Below are 17,777 nucleotides of genomic sequence, written 5' to 3' on the forward strand. Positions count from 1 at the left end.
CATCTTTTTTGCTTTTCATGTCAACTTTTAACAATTTTACCAACTCCTCTTTTTACCAATTCCCAAAGAGAGATTGTTTGAACATCTGCCTTGCACCAGACACCGTGCCAGGTACTTTCCATTTATTACATCATTTAATCCTCGGAAAAGTTCATTGAGTTAGATTCCTACCAGGATTGTTTTCGTATAATCCCGGAAGGTTTGTATTCCACATAAATAGTTCCCCCAGTACACAACACAGAATACTACATTATGAATGGTGACCAGGAGTCAGGAAATGTTGCAGACCTGGGTATCATGTCCCAATTTTATAAATGAAGAATCTAACAGGTCATGCAACTGGGCCAAGATCACATACTGTTACAATTTGAAACTAGGTCTCTTGGACTCCAAGCCCTATTCCCTTGTGCCCATACCTCCAAAGCCACCCACATAAGAGAGACATAGTGACAGTGGACATAAATCTCTTAGGTGGTTTTCAAATGGGATTCATTTGAAAATCTGCTGCTTCAGGGTCATCAGGCAGGAAAGGATGGGGTAGAGACGGTCAGTGGCTAAAGATCAGGCCCCATCAAAACAACTCTAAATCAATTTTATATAGCAGCTTCCATGTAAGATTTTTTTTAAAAAACTCAAAAGCCTCTGATGTAGCAGTAAAAATGTTGAGCTTGGTGTCAGAAAAGCTAAATTCTAGTCCTAGTTCATCATCAACTCATGGTGAAAGCTTTACCACCTAATCTCTCTGGGTCTAATTTCTTCATCAATAAAGAAAGGAGAGGTTAGACTGAACCATCCCAAAGTTCCCTTCTAAATATAAAATTCTATGAACAAGAGCCTTTGGCCACAAATGAGAAAGCCATTAGAGAAATGAATTCAAAATTCTGGAATGGTGTGAAGTGTTACTTGAAGAAACCAAAAGCAACTTTATGGGGAGAGGTGGGGGGAAGAAATTTGGACTCTAAGCTTTCTTCAACAAATAGTAAGGTGTTTATTCATTGTTTGTTTTTGTTTTCCTGATCAGCACCCAGTTCTTCTCAAATATACTCCTATTTCTTAGGGAACCATCATATCCCCTCACTTTCTGTCCACATAACTTTAGGAAACTGATTCCACCATGGATCCAGGGTTTGGCATATGATCTTGGTTAAGTCAATTACTGGATCAAACTCTTGAGCCACAGTGACAGGTTTAGGAATGAAGATACAGCTCCAATCAGAACTAATCTCAAGACTTTTGCTGGAGCAACAGAAAAAGTAATTCCTTCATTCATTTTCTTTCTCTCTCTTTCTCTCTCTCCCCGCCCCCACCTCTGCCCCGCTCTCTCTCTCTCTGACTTGAGTTGGAACCAGGAAGCTGTCAGGGCCACCAAGTAGAGGGCCTACCTAAGAAAGGCCAATGTGTGAAAACAAAAACAAAAACAAAACAAAACAAAAACAGAGAAAGAGAAGCCACATCCTGATGAAATTGTGCCCATGAATCCAGTAATACCTGAAATGAGATACCCATGAATAATTTATCTTTTGCTCAAACTAATTAAGATTTCTGTCACTTGAAACATATTCTTAAATAGATATTCAATTAAAGAGAAAACAGTACTCAAATCTATTAATCTAATCCATCTTCTTACTTCTTAGCCATTCTCGACCTACCAGTTTTATCTGCTTAAAGTATGCTAACATAAATACTAGGTAAATAACTGGCTAACATGAACTATTTATGTGTGTGTACAGTATGTATGTGTACAGTATATATGTAGCTTCCTTGATTCATATTTTTTTCCTTCCCAAAATATCCATAAAAGCTGAAATTTCATTTAAAGGCAAATTTTAGTCAGGAGAAAAAGCAAAGGTTACTAACTACCAATTAACCATTCAAAACTGCAAAAGTAGTCACCTACAGTGAAATAACATATAGCATCATCACTTTATGTATATTAAAAATATGTCACTGTTCTTAAATGAAAATGAAATGTGCAAAATTAAGCTCTGCAACCTACTCAGTCACCTAAGATTCTGCCTCAACTCTGGCAATCCCCACACTGTAGATGCGAAAGGGAGATAAAGAAAGGAGGGAGGCTATGAACAGTAATTATTAGGCTCTGGTTTGGTTCAAATAAAGTGCAAGGCTGTGTTTTAAAGTGACCTCAGTGTTTAAAATGATGAATGTACTACTTTTTAACCATTCCTACCTCTCCCACGTTTGTGAAGAGAAACAGCAACAACAAGATTAAAAATCTGATAAAGGATGATTTTACCTAATCACGAACATTTAGCTAAGTAAATTGACTTACTTTTTACAATTTTATGAATACTTTAAACAAACAGATAATAGAGAAATACAACCTAAATATTACCTGTAAGATCAGAAGGCAAAGAAAATAGGCATTTGCCACTCTTTGGAACTGTTCAAATAAATTAATTGGCAAGAAGGTGAGAATATTATATTTCGATGTGTGGATACGATTATCCTGGAAAAGAAATAGCATCATGTTAGTTTGGGGCAAGGCATTGCTCATGATCAGAAATAGCTGTAAAACCTACAAGCCTGAGCCAGAGTAAGAAAGATAAGCCGGTTATCTAGGAAATTTCAACTCTGTGTGGCTCAAGGCCTTCATTTTTCCCAAGATGATATGCTCCTGATACTAGGTGAAATTACTGGTCCATGCCATAAACTCACCTGTAACTAAATATGTATCAAATGCAAAAGTCTACCCCTGAGATTTCTGACTTAAGCACTCAACTATTTGGCAGTCATTGCTTGAGTACCTACTGTATGCAGTATTGAGTTCCTGTTGGAGCCCGCAAGGCAGGAGGGAACTTCAGAAATCATCTGGTCCACCTTCCCAAAGCATGACCCTTTTAGATACCTCTGACAAAGGGCTCCTAGGTCTGTCTTAGAAGATCTCCTGTGATGGGAAACTGACTGCCTTGCAAGGCAGCCTGTCCCCATTTCAGAACGGGAATTGCTGGAATGGTCCTTATTATGAGGAACCCAAATCTGCCTCCCTATAACTTCTTTTTTTTTTAATAACTATTTTTTTCTACTTTTATTTTAGGTTCAGGAGCATGTGTGCAGGATTGTCACATGAGAGAACTACATGTCACTGAGGTTTGGTGTATGAATGATCCTGTCATCAGGTAAAGAGCATGTTAGAGTGGGTGGAGAGCTAGACATTAACAGGAGGGGAGCTCCTGGGAAAGGAAACCTCTGGGAAGGCTCACACCTGAGGGACCACCCAAAATTTGCATATTGATGCCATTTCTAATGGTTGTTGGGGGGCACTTAGTCATATGTGGGTAGGAGAGCGAGAAGGTAGCCACACAGAAAGAAACACCGCAGAATGCCTCTTAAGACACCCCAATAATCATTCACTCTGCAGTTAAAATGTCAGAATGTCGTTAGCTACATGCTAATAAGGAGGGCAAAGGGGGCCAAGCACAGTGGCTCACGCCTATAATCCCAGCATTTTGGGAGGCAGAGGTGGGTGGATCACCTGAGGTCAGGAGTTCGAGACCAGCCTGGCCAACAAGATGAAACCCCCTCTATACTATAAATACAAAAATTAGCCAGGCATGGTTGTGCACGCCTGTAATCCCAGCTACTCAGGAGACTGAGGCAGGAGAATCGCTTGAACCCAGGAGGCGGAGGTCGCACTGAGCCGGGATTGCACCACTGCACTCCAGCCTGGGTGACGGAGCAAGACTCTGCCAAAAAAAAAAAGGAAAAACGATGGGCAAAGGGGACATTACCAAGAGAAACCTGGCACCACAAGTACAGATTAGGACACACAAGGAAATTCCAAAGAGATATGCAGGCCCAACAGGTATAGATTTGACCACTATACAACCTTTCTGGGGTGGCAGCAATGAGCAGGGCCATCAGACAGGATTTGTACTGATCACCAGCCCACACATGCACATTAACCAACAGTAAGGGAGGGTCCCACAAGCCTAGGCGAGGAGTTAAGGCAGGAGTGGGAAAAACTAGGCAAAGGAGAAAGGTGGAGAACTGAGACAGGGGCAGTAATTTGCAGAAAAAGTCCAGCATGATAAAGCTCCCTGTGCAGAACCTTTGGAACTGTTTTCGCACAGGATCATCCCACTCCTCCTTTGGGGTGTACCCATTTTTCCTACAATAAGCTCTTTACAATATATTTCTTTTCAATAACATTTTTTGCTATCTTTGTACTGTCTCTTGGTTGAAATCTTTCTTCCAAGTTAGACAAGAGCTGGGACATCCACTCTCCCTAGTAACAAGCATAGTATCCAATAGGTAGTTTTTCAACCCTTACCCCCACCCTTTCACTCTCCTCACTCTAGTAATCCCCAATGTCTATTGCTGCTGTATATGTCCATGAGTACCCATTGTTCAGCCCCCACTCATAAGTGAGAACTTGCAGTCTTTGGTTTTATGATCCTGTGTTAATTCACTTCAGATAATGGCCTCCAGCTGCACCCATGCTGCTGCAAAGGACATGTTTCATTCTTTTTTTATGCCTGTGTGGTATTCCATGGTGTATATGTACCACATTTTTCTTTATCCAGTCCACCATTGATGGGCATCTAGGTTGACTCCATGTCTTTGCTATTGTAAATAGTGCCGTAATGAACATACAAGTGCATGTGTCTTTATGGTAGAACGATTTATTTTCCATTGGGTGTATACCCAGTAATTGGATTGCTGGGTCAAATACTAGTTCTCTTTTAGGTTCTTTGAGGAATTGCCACACTGTTTTCCACAATGGCTGAACTTATTTACACTCCTACCAACAGTGTATAAGCATTCCTTTTTCTCTGCAACCTCACCAACATCTGTTATTTTTTTTCTTTTTTTACTTTTTAATAATGGCCATTCTGACTGGTGTGAGATGGTATCTGATTGTGGTTTTGATTTGCCTTTCTTTAATGATTAGTGTTATTTAGCATTTTTTCATATATTTGTTGGTCACATGTATGTCTTCTTTTGAGAAGTGTCTTCTTGCCACATAGCAAATTCCATGCCTGGGGTCACCTAGACCAAGTCTAAGGCCTTTCTATGTTGATAACCTTCAAATACTTGAGAACCACTCATAGGACTCCCATAAATATTTATTCTGACTCAGACATTCCCAAACCTTTCAACCATTCTCCATGATTTATTTTACAGACATTTCTTCCCAGTCAGGCTCTTTTGGGTCCATCCCAGCTTCTCTGCATCTCTCTTAAAACATGATGCCTAGAACCAAACACAACTGCAGATCTGGCTCAACAAGTCTATGTATAGTAAGGACTTTGATGTCCTGTGTTCTGAACTATTGTACTGACATGTCCAAAGATTTCATTGGCATTCTGGCAATTGTGTCTCACTATATCTTCATATTAAGTTTTGATCAACAAAAATTCCTAGATCATTTCTACATAAATCACTATTAAATCATCTTTCCCTTTCTATACATTTATAGTTGGTTTTTAAAATATTTATGTATACATCTTTCATATTTCCTATTACACCAGCCTAATGAAAAAATATTTAATCTTGAGTATACTATCTAAAGCATTAAATATTCCTCCCAGCTTTGTGTCATCAGAAAATTTCAAACACATGCCTTTTATATGTTCTTCCAAAGCTGTAGACAAATATACATTAAAAAAAAAAACAGGCTAAATGCACCAAAAGAAATTTTAATTAAACCAATAAAGCTATGGCAAACTACTAGAGACCTCTCTACAAATTAATGTTAACAATTTTTTCAGATTTAACATGTTTTATATAAAACATATTAAATATGTTTTATTTAACCATTTGTAAAGCCATGTAACTATATTATTTGAGGCTTAATTCTATCCTATCCACAAAGATAACATGAGAAATTTGGGGTGACAGATATTACTGAAATTCAGAATCAATATGCCCAGAATAATATTTTTTAAATGAGGTTAGTTTGGGGTAACTTGTTTTAGGTGAACCTACACTGGCTCCTAGCCATCACTCCTATCTGTTTTTTTAAAGTCCAGTCGTCTGTTAAATGACCATTTTTAACATTTGATATGGTTGGGCTGTGTCCCTACCCAAATCTCATCTTGAATTGTAGTTCCCATAATCCTCACATGTCATAGGAGGGACCCGATGGGAGATAATTGAATCATTAGAGTGGTTACCCTGATGCTGCTATTCTCATGATAGTGAGTGAGTTTTCACAAGATCTGACCATTTTATAAGGGGCTTTCCCCTCTTTTGCTCAGCACTTCTCCTTGTTGCCTCCATGTGAAGAAGGACGTGTTTGCTTCCCCTTCCATCGACTCTAAGATTCCTTAGGCCTCCCCAGCCATGCTGAACTGTGAATTAATTAAACCTCTTTTCTTTATAAGTTACCCAGTCTCAGGTATGTCTTTATTAGCAGCATGAAAACGGACTAATACAACATTTGTCAGGAATCAAGGTGTCCAGTTTTGTGCTACAAGTTCTGGGAAAATAAGAAGAGATGTCAAGAGAAGAGTTTCCAGCTTAGTTGGTCTGATGCACATTAATGTACTGAAAACTGTTCTGAAAGCTAATAATGATGATATTGCAGTATGTTAACTACTCAAGAAGTTAACACACTGCAAAATAGGGTGTTGGTACTGTCAATCACATGTTTTTCTAAAGAAAGGACTTGGAGAAAAGAATGGGGAAGATTAAAGCTAAGGAGAAAATACAGTTAAATAAGGAGCTCACATTCCTAATTCTGTTTTATACTTTCCTTCTAACTTAAAGCTAAAATAGAGGTTAGCCTAGCATCTTGCAAAAAGGACATATGCAATGTCTATAACCGTCAAAACCACGGCAGGAATTATAAAGACACTCTCCTACAAAACTGAGTTCCATATAGGTAAAGAGCTAATTCTGTGGGATAAATAATGCCAAACAGAAACAAGGACAATTTTCTCCTATTTGCTTAGCTTGACATATAGCAATGATTGTGTTTGTTCTACTCGTTCTGTTGTAACTTAGTCACAGATGATGAAAACCCTCACAGCTTTGAATGGGAACAAGGAACAAGGGCTCCCCCTCCTGGAAAATCTCTGGGCCAGTCTACTTTTCTTTGTTTTTCAACCAAAAGCAAAACACATTTCCATTTCCACTGCCCTGTCCAAGCATATGAGTACTGCATTGGTAAGACCTTAAATCAGGCACATTAATATTTAGTCATTTCATAGGCTATAAGGCCTACAGTCCAATCTGAGTACAGTTCATTCCATAATAAGGCACAGAAAGATCTTCACCACTATCCTCTCAGAAGTACTTTCCCACCATGAATGACTACAAACATCCCAATCCAAAAGAAAAGGAGTAGACTCCATGGAGCCTCTTTGGTGCTGATAAAAGCCAAACTAGAGGCCACGGCATTAGCTTGTTAGTGAGGAGGAATGGTTAACAGATTCCATGATGAGGTAGGCTTGGGCTCACAGTCACAGGTGATGCCAGACCTGGGCAGGGTCCCACATAGTGGGAAAGTGCCTCCCCGTAAATGAATGTGAGGAAGATGTTCCCTGTGGAAAATGTGCTTCCAAGAGGGAGAAGGGCAAAGATGAGCTGAGGCCCATTATTCCTCCAAGATTGGCCCATCAGGTCAATGACTTCATCTCACATGTGGCAGAGTAGTAATGGAGTTGGGAGAGAAGGGTCACACCAGTAGAGAACCCTCCACCTGGAAGGCAATGTCATTGCTTCTCTAAAATATTTTAATGCAAAGGCCCTTAGGTAGGCAAAAGGTGGCATACTTGGGGATCTAGAAGAGGGCCTATGAGGCTGGACTGCAGAGATCAGCACAAACAGACTAGATGGAGTAGTTCCTCAGAATACATACTAAGAATTTTAGTCGTCCTTATTATCAAGACCAAAAGAGTCTTTATTATAAAGACTAATAAAGACTAAAATCCTAAGTGAAGGAGGAATTACTGAAACATCTTAAGCAAAGAAGTAACTTGAGATTTTTATTTTAAAATATCACCCTAGCTAGGTGGAGAACAAATCAGTGGTAACACAAGAATAGATATGAAAAGAGCGATGAGGAGGTCTTTGCATTAGTCCAGGTGAGAGATGATGCACAGCTTGGATCAGGGTGGGGACAGAAGGAACGACCATGAATGGTAATAATTACTGACATTTATCAAGCTCTTACTATATGTACTAAGAGTTTTACATTTTACAGCTCATCTTATCCTCTCAACATTCTTATGAAATAGGTACTATTATTTCCATTCTGTAGAAGGGAAATCCAAGGTTCAGAGAGATTAAGTAACTTACTAACTTACACGAGTTGACACAGCTTGTAAGTGGTGATTGTAAGAGCCAGGATTTGGATCTAGCAATAGACATTCTGCTCCAGAACCCACCCTCTTCACCACTGTGCTGCCCCAATTCATTGCAAAGCAGTTATCTCTTCTGCTTTCAGAGTAATCTGCCCTTGCTCTCTCTTCCAGTCTGCATTTCAAGCCTGCTGCCACTTTCTTACCAAAGGAAATTCAGTATATTTACCTTCTCCTCTCTAGTCAAGCCCTTCAGGCAGAGCCCTCGTTCTACTGCCTGATGTATGCTTACAGTTTCCTTGGATTCTCTTTCAGTTCCCCTCAAGAATGATTCTCTTGGCCCCTAATAAAGCTCAATGCAGACAAATAGTACACATAACCACTCCCTTACTTTAGCTTTCAACAGAAGCACAGTGGCCAAAGTCCTTTATATTTCCAGCATTTACTACTTGGTGGGGGGGTGGGGTGAAGGTGGGGAATAAAGTAAAGAAAATGGAGTAAAAATGACAAATTTTTCAGAGACGGGCTACCAAATAAAATATTAATAAAATGGGAAGTATTATTTTTTCTAGAGATCCTCATTATACATGCAAAGTAAGTATATTGCTTAAGTAAACAAAGCAAATAGAAGATAACAAACTCTGCTATATTAGCAAACATTTGGAGCATTTGGGAGATTGCCTCAATTTTTCCACTGGCAAAATGGAACTAATAACATTTCTTATATATTTATAGGACTATCATGGAAATGAGAGCATAGATGTAAAAATATTTCTGCTAAATTGAAAGAATTATGCAAATATAGGATTTTTGTGAGTGATCCCAAATAATTCAACTGTATCAAGAAATGCAATGTACTGGTCAGGATAACCAGCTATGCTACAGTAATAACTCCAAAATCTTCACAGCTTAACCCAATAAGAGTTTGTTTCTTGTTCATGCTACTTGCCCAACATGAGTCTCCTCATCAGATACTCATAACGGACCACCCACCATCTCCAATGCTTCGAGGTATATTACCAGAGGAAAAAGAAGCTCTGAACAGTCTCACTCTCAAATGTAATGCTTCAACCCAAATGCTCACAACTTACTGGCCAAAAGAGTCACCATGGGTCCAAAAGACAGAAAGCTAGAAACATTAATGGATATCACTAATGGCTACTGCAACCAGTAATGGATGCTAACCTAGTATTTTGAGAGTAAGAGACATATCTACTAGCAAATATATCAAAAACCAACTGGCTGGGCACGGTGGCTCACGCCTGTAATCCCAGCACTTTGGGAGGCCGAGGCGGGCGGATCACAAGGTCAGGAGATCGAGATCAGCCTGCAGCCTGGCTAACATGGTGAAACCCCATCTCTACTAAAAATACAAAAAAAATTAGCCATGTGTGGTGGCAGGTGCCTGTAGTCCCAGCTACTTGGGAGGCTGAGGCAGGAGAGTGGCATGAACCCGGGAGGCTGAGCTTGCAGTGAGCCGAGATGGTGCCACTGCACTCCAGCCTGGGCGACAGAGGGAGACTCCGCCTCAAAAAAAAAAAAAAAGAAAAACACCAGCCTCAGCACTTTAAATTCAGTTCTGTTAACGACGCATGTAATATTCCTTTGACTATTTCCTCTCCCCATCAGCTAAACAATGTGCCAAATTCCTTAGTTTCACGAACTGCATAGATTCATCTCCCATCCATAATTCCAGGGTCAAATTAGCTTAAGGCAAGTACATGGCCCACCCTCCTAATTACAATTTTGAATTCAGACACTGGCACATAAACTACGTCAATTCTGAAATTTGCTGATAATGTAAGCTTTCTCTTTTCTATTGCATTCCAATCTGGAAACAAGTAGCCCTAGAGATTACTAACAGCAACTTGGGGCTATGAGTGGGGAGGCTGCCAAGAACAAACTCCGCACTAAAAATGCAGGGCCAAGAAATGCAGAGAAAGAAACTAGACCAAGCCTCTCCTGAGACTAGCCCTATCTCTGGACTTTTCAGTTACATGATCTGTCCATTCAACTCAAACTAAGTCAATTTGAGTTGGTTTTTCTTTTACTCTCAACCAACCAAACACCAGGTAAGAACATTCTTAATACATGCAAGATCAGTTTGCTTTTTAAATAATAGCTTACTTGTATCTCTATGTTTGTCTTAAAGAATGCATCCCAGAAGGCTTAAACCCAAATGAGCTCAGCAGTTGTCCAGAGACACTGCCTACGTCTATGAATCCCACAAGCCCCAGGAGCTTTTGCAATCAGTACCACAGTTTCCTCACTATCAAATCATCATCCCACATTTGATGAAACATTTGTACATCATGACAACTATAAAAAGTAACTTTCCAGAGCTTGAGGGGGAAAACATCTAGCCCCTCTTCCCACAAAAGGAGGCAAATACAGTATTTTTATGGTACAATCCAGATTCCAGAGACAGAAATAATCCTGACTAATAAGGGAGAGATTATCTCTAAGCCATAAAATAAAAAACAAAAAGGGATTGTGTCCACAAACTACTGGCATAAAAAAGGAAGTAGCCAAAAGGCATTTGTACTGCTCAGAAAATATGTGAATCACCCATGTGCATGCAAAGATCCCAAAAGAATGCATGTATGGGACCTGGAGATTAGACATCTGGTACCTCACTGATACCAGGAAGAACCCCTGGTAGCTCCTCAGTATCAGCTGACTGTTGCCTGGTGCAGAGTCCACAGCTTTCCAGGATAGGGGCAATGGAAAGATGACAGTGCTCTTCTACGAACGCTGCTGAGGAAGCCTCAATCACAGAAGAGGCTTTGCAGAGTGTGTCAATCAATACTGACTACACTCATCATCACCACCACCACCACCACCATCATCTTAACGTTCTCCTGAGCCTCAGCTCCCAGACTTGAGCAGAAAACGTGTATGAGGAGGGAAAGAGCAGAGGGCACATATCCCCCAACATTCATTCATTCATTCATTCAACTAATTTTTGTTAAAGTCCTTCTGTGCTTCAGGCAATAATGTTATTGAGCCAGGGCTACAGACATGAGTAAGCAAAGACCCTCCCATCATCGAGTAAGTTTGTATGTTAGTTGTGGAGAGAGAGGCAGGAACAAGCAGACAATAAACTTGTAAACTGATGACACAATCTAAGGAGATGATCATCAAATACTATGACAAAAACAATGAACAATAGAGCAAGAGCACCTTGCCTGCCAAGACTCCCTCAGGAAGCCTTCTTGCTTGATTTTCCAGGTTAATGCAGTATCAAGATTACCCTACTTGGTGAGACCAGTGGGAATACGTGTCCCCTAGGGGTGCTCGTTTCCTGGGTGCCCAAAAGAATCCTTTGGGCTATGAGAAATAAAAAAGGACTTCATGTATATTTTAACTAAAAATGTTAAAGTTACTAACATTTAATTACTATATACAATATATGTATATGTATATATATATATACACACACACACCTATAGCAAAGACAATATAATATCTATATTATCTATAGTAAAAATATATAGTACACACATGCATATATGTGTATACACATATATAAATATTAACAGTAAAGACAATCTATGTATTGTCTATATGTATACACACATATAGATTAATTTCTTTTTTTTTTTTATTTTTTATTGAGACAGGGTCTCGCTATGTTGCCCAGGCTGATCTCGAACTCCTGGCCTCAGGTGATCCTCCCACCTCGGCCTCTCAAAGAACTGGGATTACAGGTATGAGCCACCACATTCGGTCAGATTTAATTTTCTTTTACAAGTGAGGGACATGCTCATAAACTTTGAAAACTGTGGACTAAACACTGTTATGGACAAAGGAGCTCATCTGTGCCTCCTCCTTTTAGATCAGATGTCACTAAGACTTGGGCACATAATGGAGAACATATAACTTTCTATGTCATAGATTCTCTGGGTCATACAGTGACACCAGATAATGGTATTGCCTCCTTCCATCTGCAGGCGCTATGCTGAACACTGTATCATCTCAGGCAGTCCTTAAAAAATCCAATGAGCTGTGACTATTTCAGCACCATTTTACAGATGAGGAAACTGAGGCTTAGAACAGTTGTGAGGGTTGCCCATAAAAGCAAGTATTGTACAATCCTGTGTTCTCCCAAATGGTGTTTCGTGAGCAACGAGTCAGAAACTAGGAAGTCTCTAGACTGCCTTTTGGTTAATGGACTCACTGGCCCTCATCTGACATCCTTCACTCTGGTGAAGAACAGAACCTCTCTAAACTAAAGCACAGTGAAGAGCTCACATTAATTCAATCAGCTGGAGCAGTCACTTCCAGTCCTTTCAATCTAGGGAGAACATTGCTGGGCTTGTCTAGGGAGCTCATTTTCCATCTAGACCCCAGGAACAGAGATAGTGGCCAGGAAAGCTTTCAGGCCTCTGTCTCCCCACAAAGCAAATCTGCCTGACAGCATCATAAACTTTGTTCTCTTTTCTACCTTCCAGCCTTAATTTAGTGTTCCAGTGTCTGAAAGACAGTTCTAGAGCTAGTAAATGGCCTAGGAATAGTAATTTATCTACAAAGAACTAATTTTGGATAATTATCAGGGGAACAAATTAAATTTCCCTCTGAGATTAATTTAATCACACTAATTTTTTTTTCTCCAGGGTGTTTAGACGCATATAACATTTTAGGTAGTTGCAGTAAAATGTTTACTTTCTTTTTGTGACATCTAAAAAGGGACTGAAAATACAGACAGAAAGAGAAAGAGAGAGAAAAAGACCTAGCATATGCCTTCTCCAGAGAGATAAGAAGAAGGCATACAAAAGAGCAAAAGAAAAGAAAGCAAAGATTGTATTTCAGTGGGACTTTCCTGGGGCATCCCTAATGATCTGTTTGCCTCCTATCTCTGCTGGCTAGAGCTCATCTATGCCTCCTCCTTTTAAATCAACTGAGGATCTAGGGAGTCAGCCCTCAGCTTTGGCCCACGAATTCGTCTTACCCTGAGCTTTAGGGATCTTGTATGATCAGAGTGGGCATTTCTTTGAGTTGAGGTGGGGGCTGGCTTGTTCAAGCCCATTTCCTGAACTACAACTTTGGACAACTTAGTGCAGATGGACTGCTTTGTTTATTTGGTCTGAAAATTAGACCATGTTCACGCTGCTGTGTAGTCTGGGGACTAGGCCAAATTTCAAGACCTCAGTGTTTACAACAATAAGAAAGACACAATGGAAAAGTCCAGTTAACGAGGAAAGGCACCCATAAAGAATTTTCCAAAGGGCCAAAGAGTTATAATAGCACACGATACACAGTCTAATCCTTCCTAGCACTCTACTTCTTATACTAGAGTTCTACATAAATAACACCACCTCAGGGGTAGCTATGCAATTTTCTCCTGAACCCCTAAGGATCAGATGGAAAGTACATGCAGTTGTCAGCACCCTCTGCCATGCCCAGGGGGTACTGGAGCAACTGGGACCCTGATCCACTCATGAAGGTATTCTCCTGCAACAGTCCTAGCCTTTCCTGGTCTCCAGCCCCTTCACAGCCAGGTTGGGGAGTAAATCTATATTCAAACAAACCCACAACACCTGGCTTTGTGGTTTTTTTTTTGTTGTTGAGTGGCTTTTGTTTGGGAGTAGAGGTGTTGAGAGGGAGAGAATAGAAGACCGGGAAATACAGAAGGAAAATTCTCCACATGGGGCAGGTAGGGGAGGGCAGGGGGAAAAAAAAGAGTTTTAAAGCATCTTCTATCATTAAAACACATCAATAATAATTTATGAATAAAGTGCCAATCTTTAATTTTTGTGATTATATCATGCACAACGGGTTTGATGAATTTTCACCAAATTTGAGGTTATGCTTGAGATAGTCTGAGTTAAATAAAGACTATCATAAATTTGCTTTGGGGGACTGACAATGGAGTTCCCTGATTACATATACAAAAATAGGCATTTGTCTTCTGTAGGAGCCAACATGGAGATTCAATAAGAAGCTCATGTGGATCCTGAGCAGAGCAAGAGCTGCACGGTGAGAAGATGCACAGCGAGTCTCCAATCAAAACTCACTAGGCCAGATCCTCTAAGTCACTGAACTGATTTGCAACTGAGCCACTTCTACGGGAACAATTCTAAGTACCAGGCTTCAGGTCAAATAACAGTGTGACTTAGTTGTTTAATAGTTAATGATCCACCAGAGCATCACTAGGAAGGCCAGCTAGGAATAACTGTTAACATACAAAACTGTGAAACAAAGCAAACCAGATCCTTTCCCCTGTTCCCTGAATGAATGAATGAATGAATGAACAAATGAATGAATGAATCAAGGGCTCTGGCTGCAGTTCCTGAACCTCCTCCACCATCTCATTTCACTGCCTTCATAATCCTCTTCCCTAGTGCATTCCTCATCCATGTTCCTTTTCCCGATTCACTCCATCTGGCATAAGGGTTAGAAAACAAAGTTCATCCAGACACTTATGCAAGTGTGTCAGTTTTTCAGGAGGAAGAAGCCAGAGAAGTCAGAGGGTTTGGAGGAACAAAATCAGGAGGCTTGTCAGAGGAATAGACAACTGTGCCCAGTATCCCTCCCTCTGAGGGTGACCAGGGGTGCTATCAATGAGACGAGGGAATTGAAGGGCTGGAGGAGGCAAAACCTAGGGGTCTGTGGCCTGAGCCCTTTTTTAGAAACTGGTTTTCCCCAAATGGTTAATATTTCTTGGTATATAACTCCACAAGATATCAAGCCTGCTTTAGATATTCTCTTCCCACAATTGTCATTTCCAGTACTGTAAAATGAGTTGCTTATACCCTCAGTAAGGAAACTGAAACCCAGAAAGGCTAAAAGGCACTTGCCTCGGCTGAGCCAGAGCCATGACCCACAGCGTCCCCTGGGTTTCTAGGAAATTTTCTGATTCCAGAACTAAAGAAAAGCTGCCACTAGGAAGGAAGGAGGGCAGGCAGACATGCCGTACTGAAAGGAACTACTTATGTGACAAGACAGATCACCTCAAGCCTTAAACTTAATACACGCAGGTTAAGAACAAAGACCTTCCTCACAAACCTGGTTTCAGGAAAGCTTCAAGAACTTCTTGAAGACATTTTTCCCAAAAAATCTACTCATATTCACCACAGTGAAACAACAATCCAATTAAATAATACTTGAGTGCGTGCAATTTTCCCAAGAGATATTTAGAAAAAAGTGAGGGCTTAGAGTCCTGAATCTGAAAAGTGATTCCATGTTTTATCAACTAAGTGACCTTTCTCTTAATTCCTCCAATCCTTCATTTCCCCCATGTAAATTTGCATGGGAATACCTGCCATGCAGAGTTGTTGTGAAGATTAAATGAGATGATACATGTAAAGTGCTTAGCACTGTGCTTGACAATTAAATACTTTCCCCGCCCCGCCCCCACCACCACCTCTTTGCTTTTGCCAAAATCTTCCAGGCACTACTAACTAAAATAAGAGAGAATCAGTTCAGAACTTCTGAAACTCAAATATGTATATGAATCATTTTGGTTTTTGTTAAAATGCAGTGATACACCTGGAGTTTTGTGGTGGGGCCCGAGAGTCTGCATTTCTAACAAGCTCCAGGTGAGGCCAATGACGCTGGTCTGTCTGTGGACCACACTTCAAGAAGCAGAGTATTAAAGAGCTCTAAGAGTTTTGATAGGCACAAATTGCTGTGATATAGGAAAGGTTGCATGCAGCTTTTTCAAAAGTTGATATAAGTTAAATTAGTACAAATCCAAGGGAGTCCCATTTGTGCACTAGAGACTATGAACTTTAGGAGGTACTGGATTCCCCCAGTAGGCCGTGGAGTTGAATCAATGTCACAGATGAAACACTGAAATGCCTTACTCCGGGATTTAGGCTAGAAGTACAATGTGCCCTTTTGACTCAGCTGAAGATATTTTTCTGGACTTCGTTTTCAATCCTTTAAGAGAAGTATATTGGATAAAAAAAAAAATCAGTGAAAAATCAGATTTTTTCCCCTCCACTTTCAATTTAAGCTCTGGCAAATAAAAAGATCAGATCAAGCATCAAATTGGAAAATAAAGGAATCATGGAGGAAATTCCACAGGAATGTGGAAGCAAGAAGGAGCATAACAGGCTGAGGAAAAGGAATAGGGATCAAAGATATTCTTATTTTTAAAAAATGTACATCCCAAAGTACACAGGCATCATTTCCACAGGCAATAGCATATAGGCCCTGAACAGTTTCAGGAATTTAGTAATAACTATTTGTTGATAAAACATAAATTCATAACTATTCCAATGTCAAAATATCTGATTGATTTTAATAAGCCTATATAAAACTCACATTTGAATTAAAGAAACAAAAAAAATTAACTGCTTTTCATATTTAAAGAAGTACTTTTCAGTGAGCTCATCATCTTCAGTCAGTTTAGGTTTAGATCTACTTAACATGTGACTGGCACTTGGCTTTTTGAGTAGCCAAATGGTTCCCCAAATCCAGACAGGGATTCAAAGTATAGTGCAAGTTGGGAAGTTTTCAAGCCAAGTCAGGTCATTTTTACACTACATAAATGAAACATGGTATTTTACCATTCTTTCATTCTCTTTGAAAGACATTACCAATATGAACAACTTTAAGAAAAGAAATGCATTTATCTCTTCCTAGAAAATTATCTTCCTTACCCAGATACAGTGAAAATGTTTATTATAAGCTAACACCATTCATTTTCATACTTAACTTTGTAATGTCTAATACTGTTATTTCATTTATGCATGTGAAATAATCTCAAAATTCCAAGAGTTCCTGAAGGGCTGAGACCTTATACGTTTTTAAGTGTCTAGAGCATTTAACAAAGTGATAAGCAAGAATTACTCAATACATGTGATATAGTTTGGATGTGTGTCCCCACCCAAGTCTCATATTGAAATGTAATCTCCAGTGTTGGAGGTGGGGCCTAGTGGGAGGTGATTGGATCATGAGGGCAGTTTCTTAGGGATGGCTTAGCACCATCCCCCTTGGTACTGTCCTTACAATAGTGAGTTCTAGTGAGATCTTGTCATTTAAAAGTGTATGTCACCTTCCCACTCACTCTCTTGCTCCTGCTTTCACCATGTGATGTGCCTGTTCCCCCTTCACCTTCTACTATGATTGGAGGCTTCCTGAAGCCTCCCCAGAAGCAGATGCTGCTATGCTTCCTGTACAGCCTTGTAGAACCGAGCCAATTAATCCTCTTTTCTTATAAATTACCCAGTCTCAGGTACTTCTTTATGGCAATGCAAGAACAGTCCAAGACAACATGGCTGATAAACCCAATTGGAAAAAATACAAAATAATATATGAGAGGAAGACAATTCCACTTATCAGAAAATAACATGAGCTAATACAATTTTTCATAATTAACGATGCATCACAATAATTTTCAGTACCTAACCTATAGAACTTCTTTTGCCAGAGAAAGATAGGCATTAGCACAAATATAGATTTTTCACATTATTTAGCACAACATGCAGTTTATTAATTTTCTCATATCAGAGTACAAGGGAGAAAAAAAATCAAATATTCCTTTAGCTCATTTTCTCACCT

The 17,777-nt window shown here is 39.8% G+C and overlaps 1 protein-coding gene across 1 annotated transcript in view; it reads right to left on the minus strand.

The window, feature by feature from the left end:
* ATP8B4 (ATPase phospholipid transporting 8B4 (putative)) overlaps positions 1-17,777 on the minus strand; it is a 266,536-nt gene that overhangs the window by 187,491 nt on the left and 61,268 nt on the right. Inside the window, exon 6 of the mRNA XM_063596635.1 lies at positions 2,354-2,467. Coding sequence (XP_063452705.1) covers positions 2,354-2,467 — 114 coding nt within the window. The remainder of the gene's footprint in view (positions 1-2,353; positions 2,468-17,777) is intronic.

This window comes from Pan paniscus, chromosome 16, assembly GCF_029289425.2.
Source record: "Pan paniscus chromosome 16, NHGRI_mPanPan1-v2.0_pri, whole genome shotgun sequence".
NCBI lineage: Eukaryota > Metazoa > Chordata > Mammalia > Primates > Hominidae > Pan > Pan paniscus.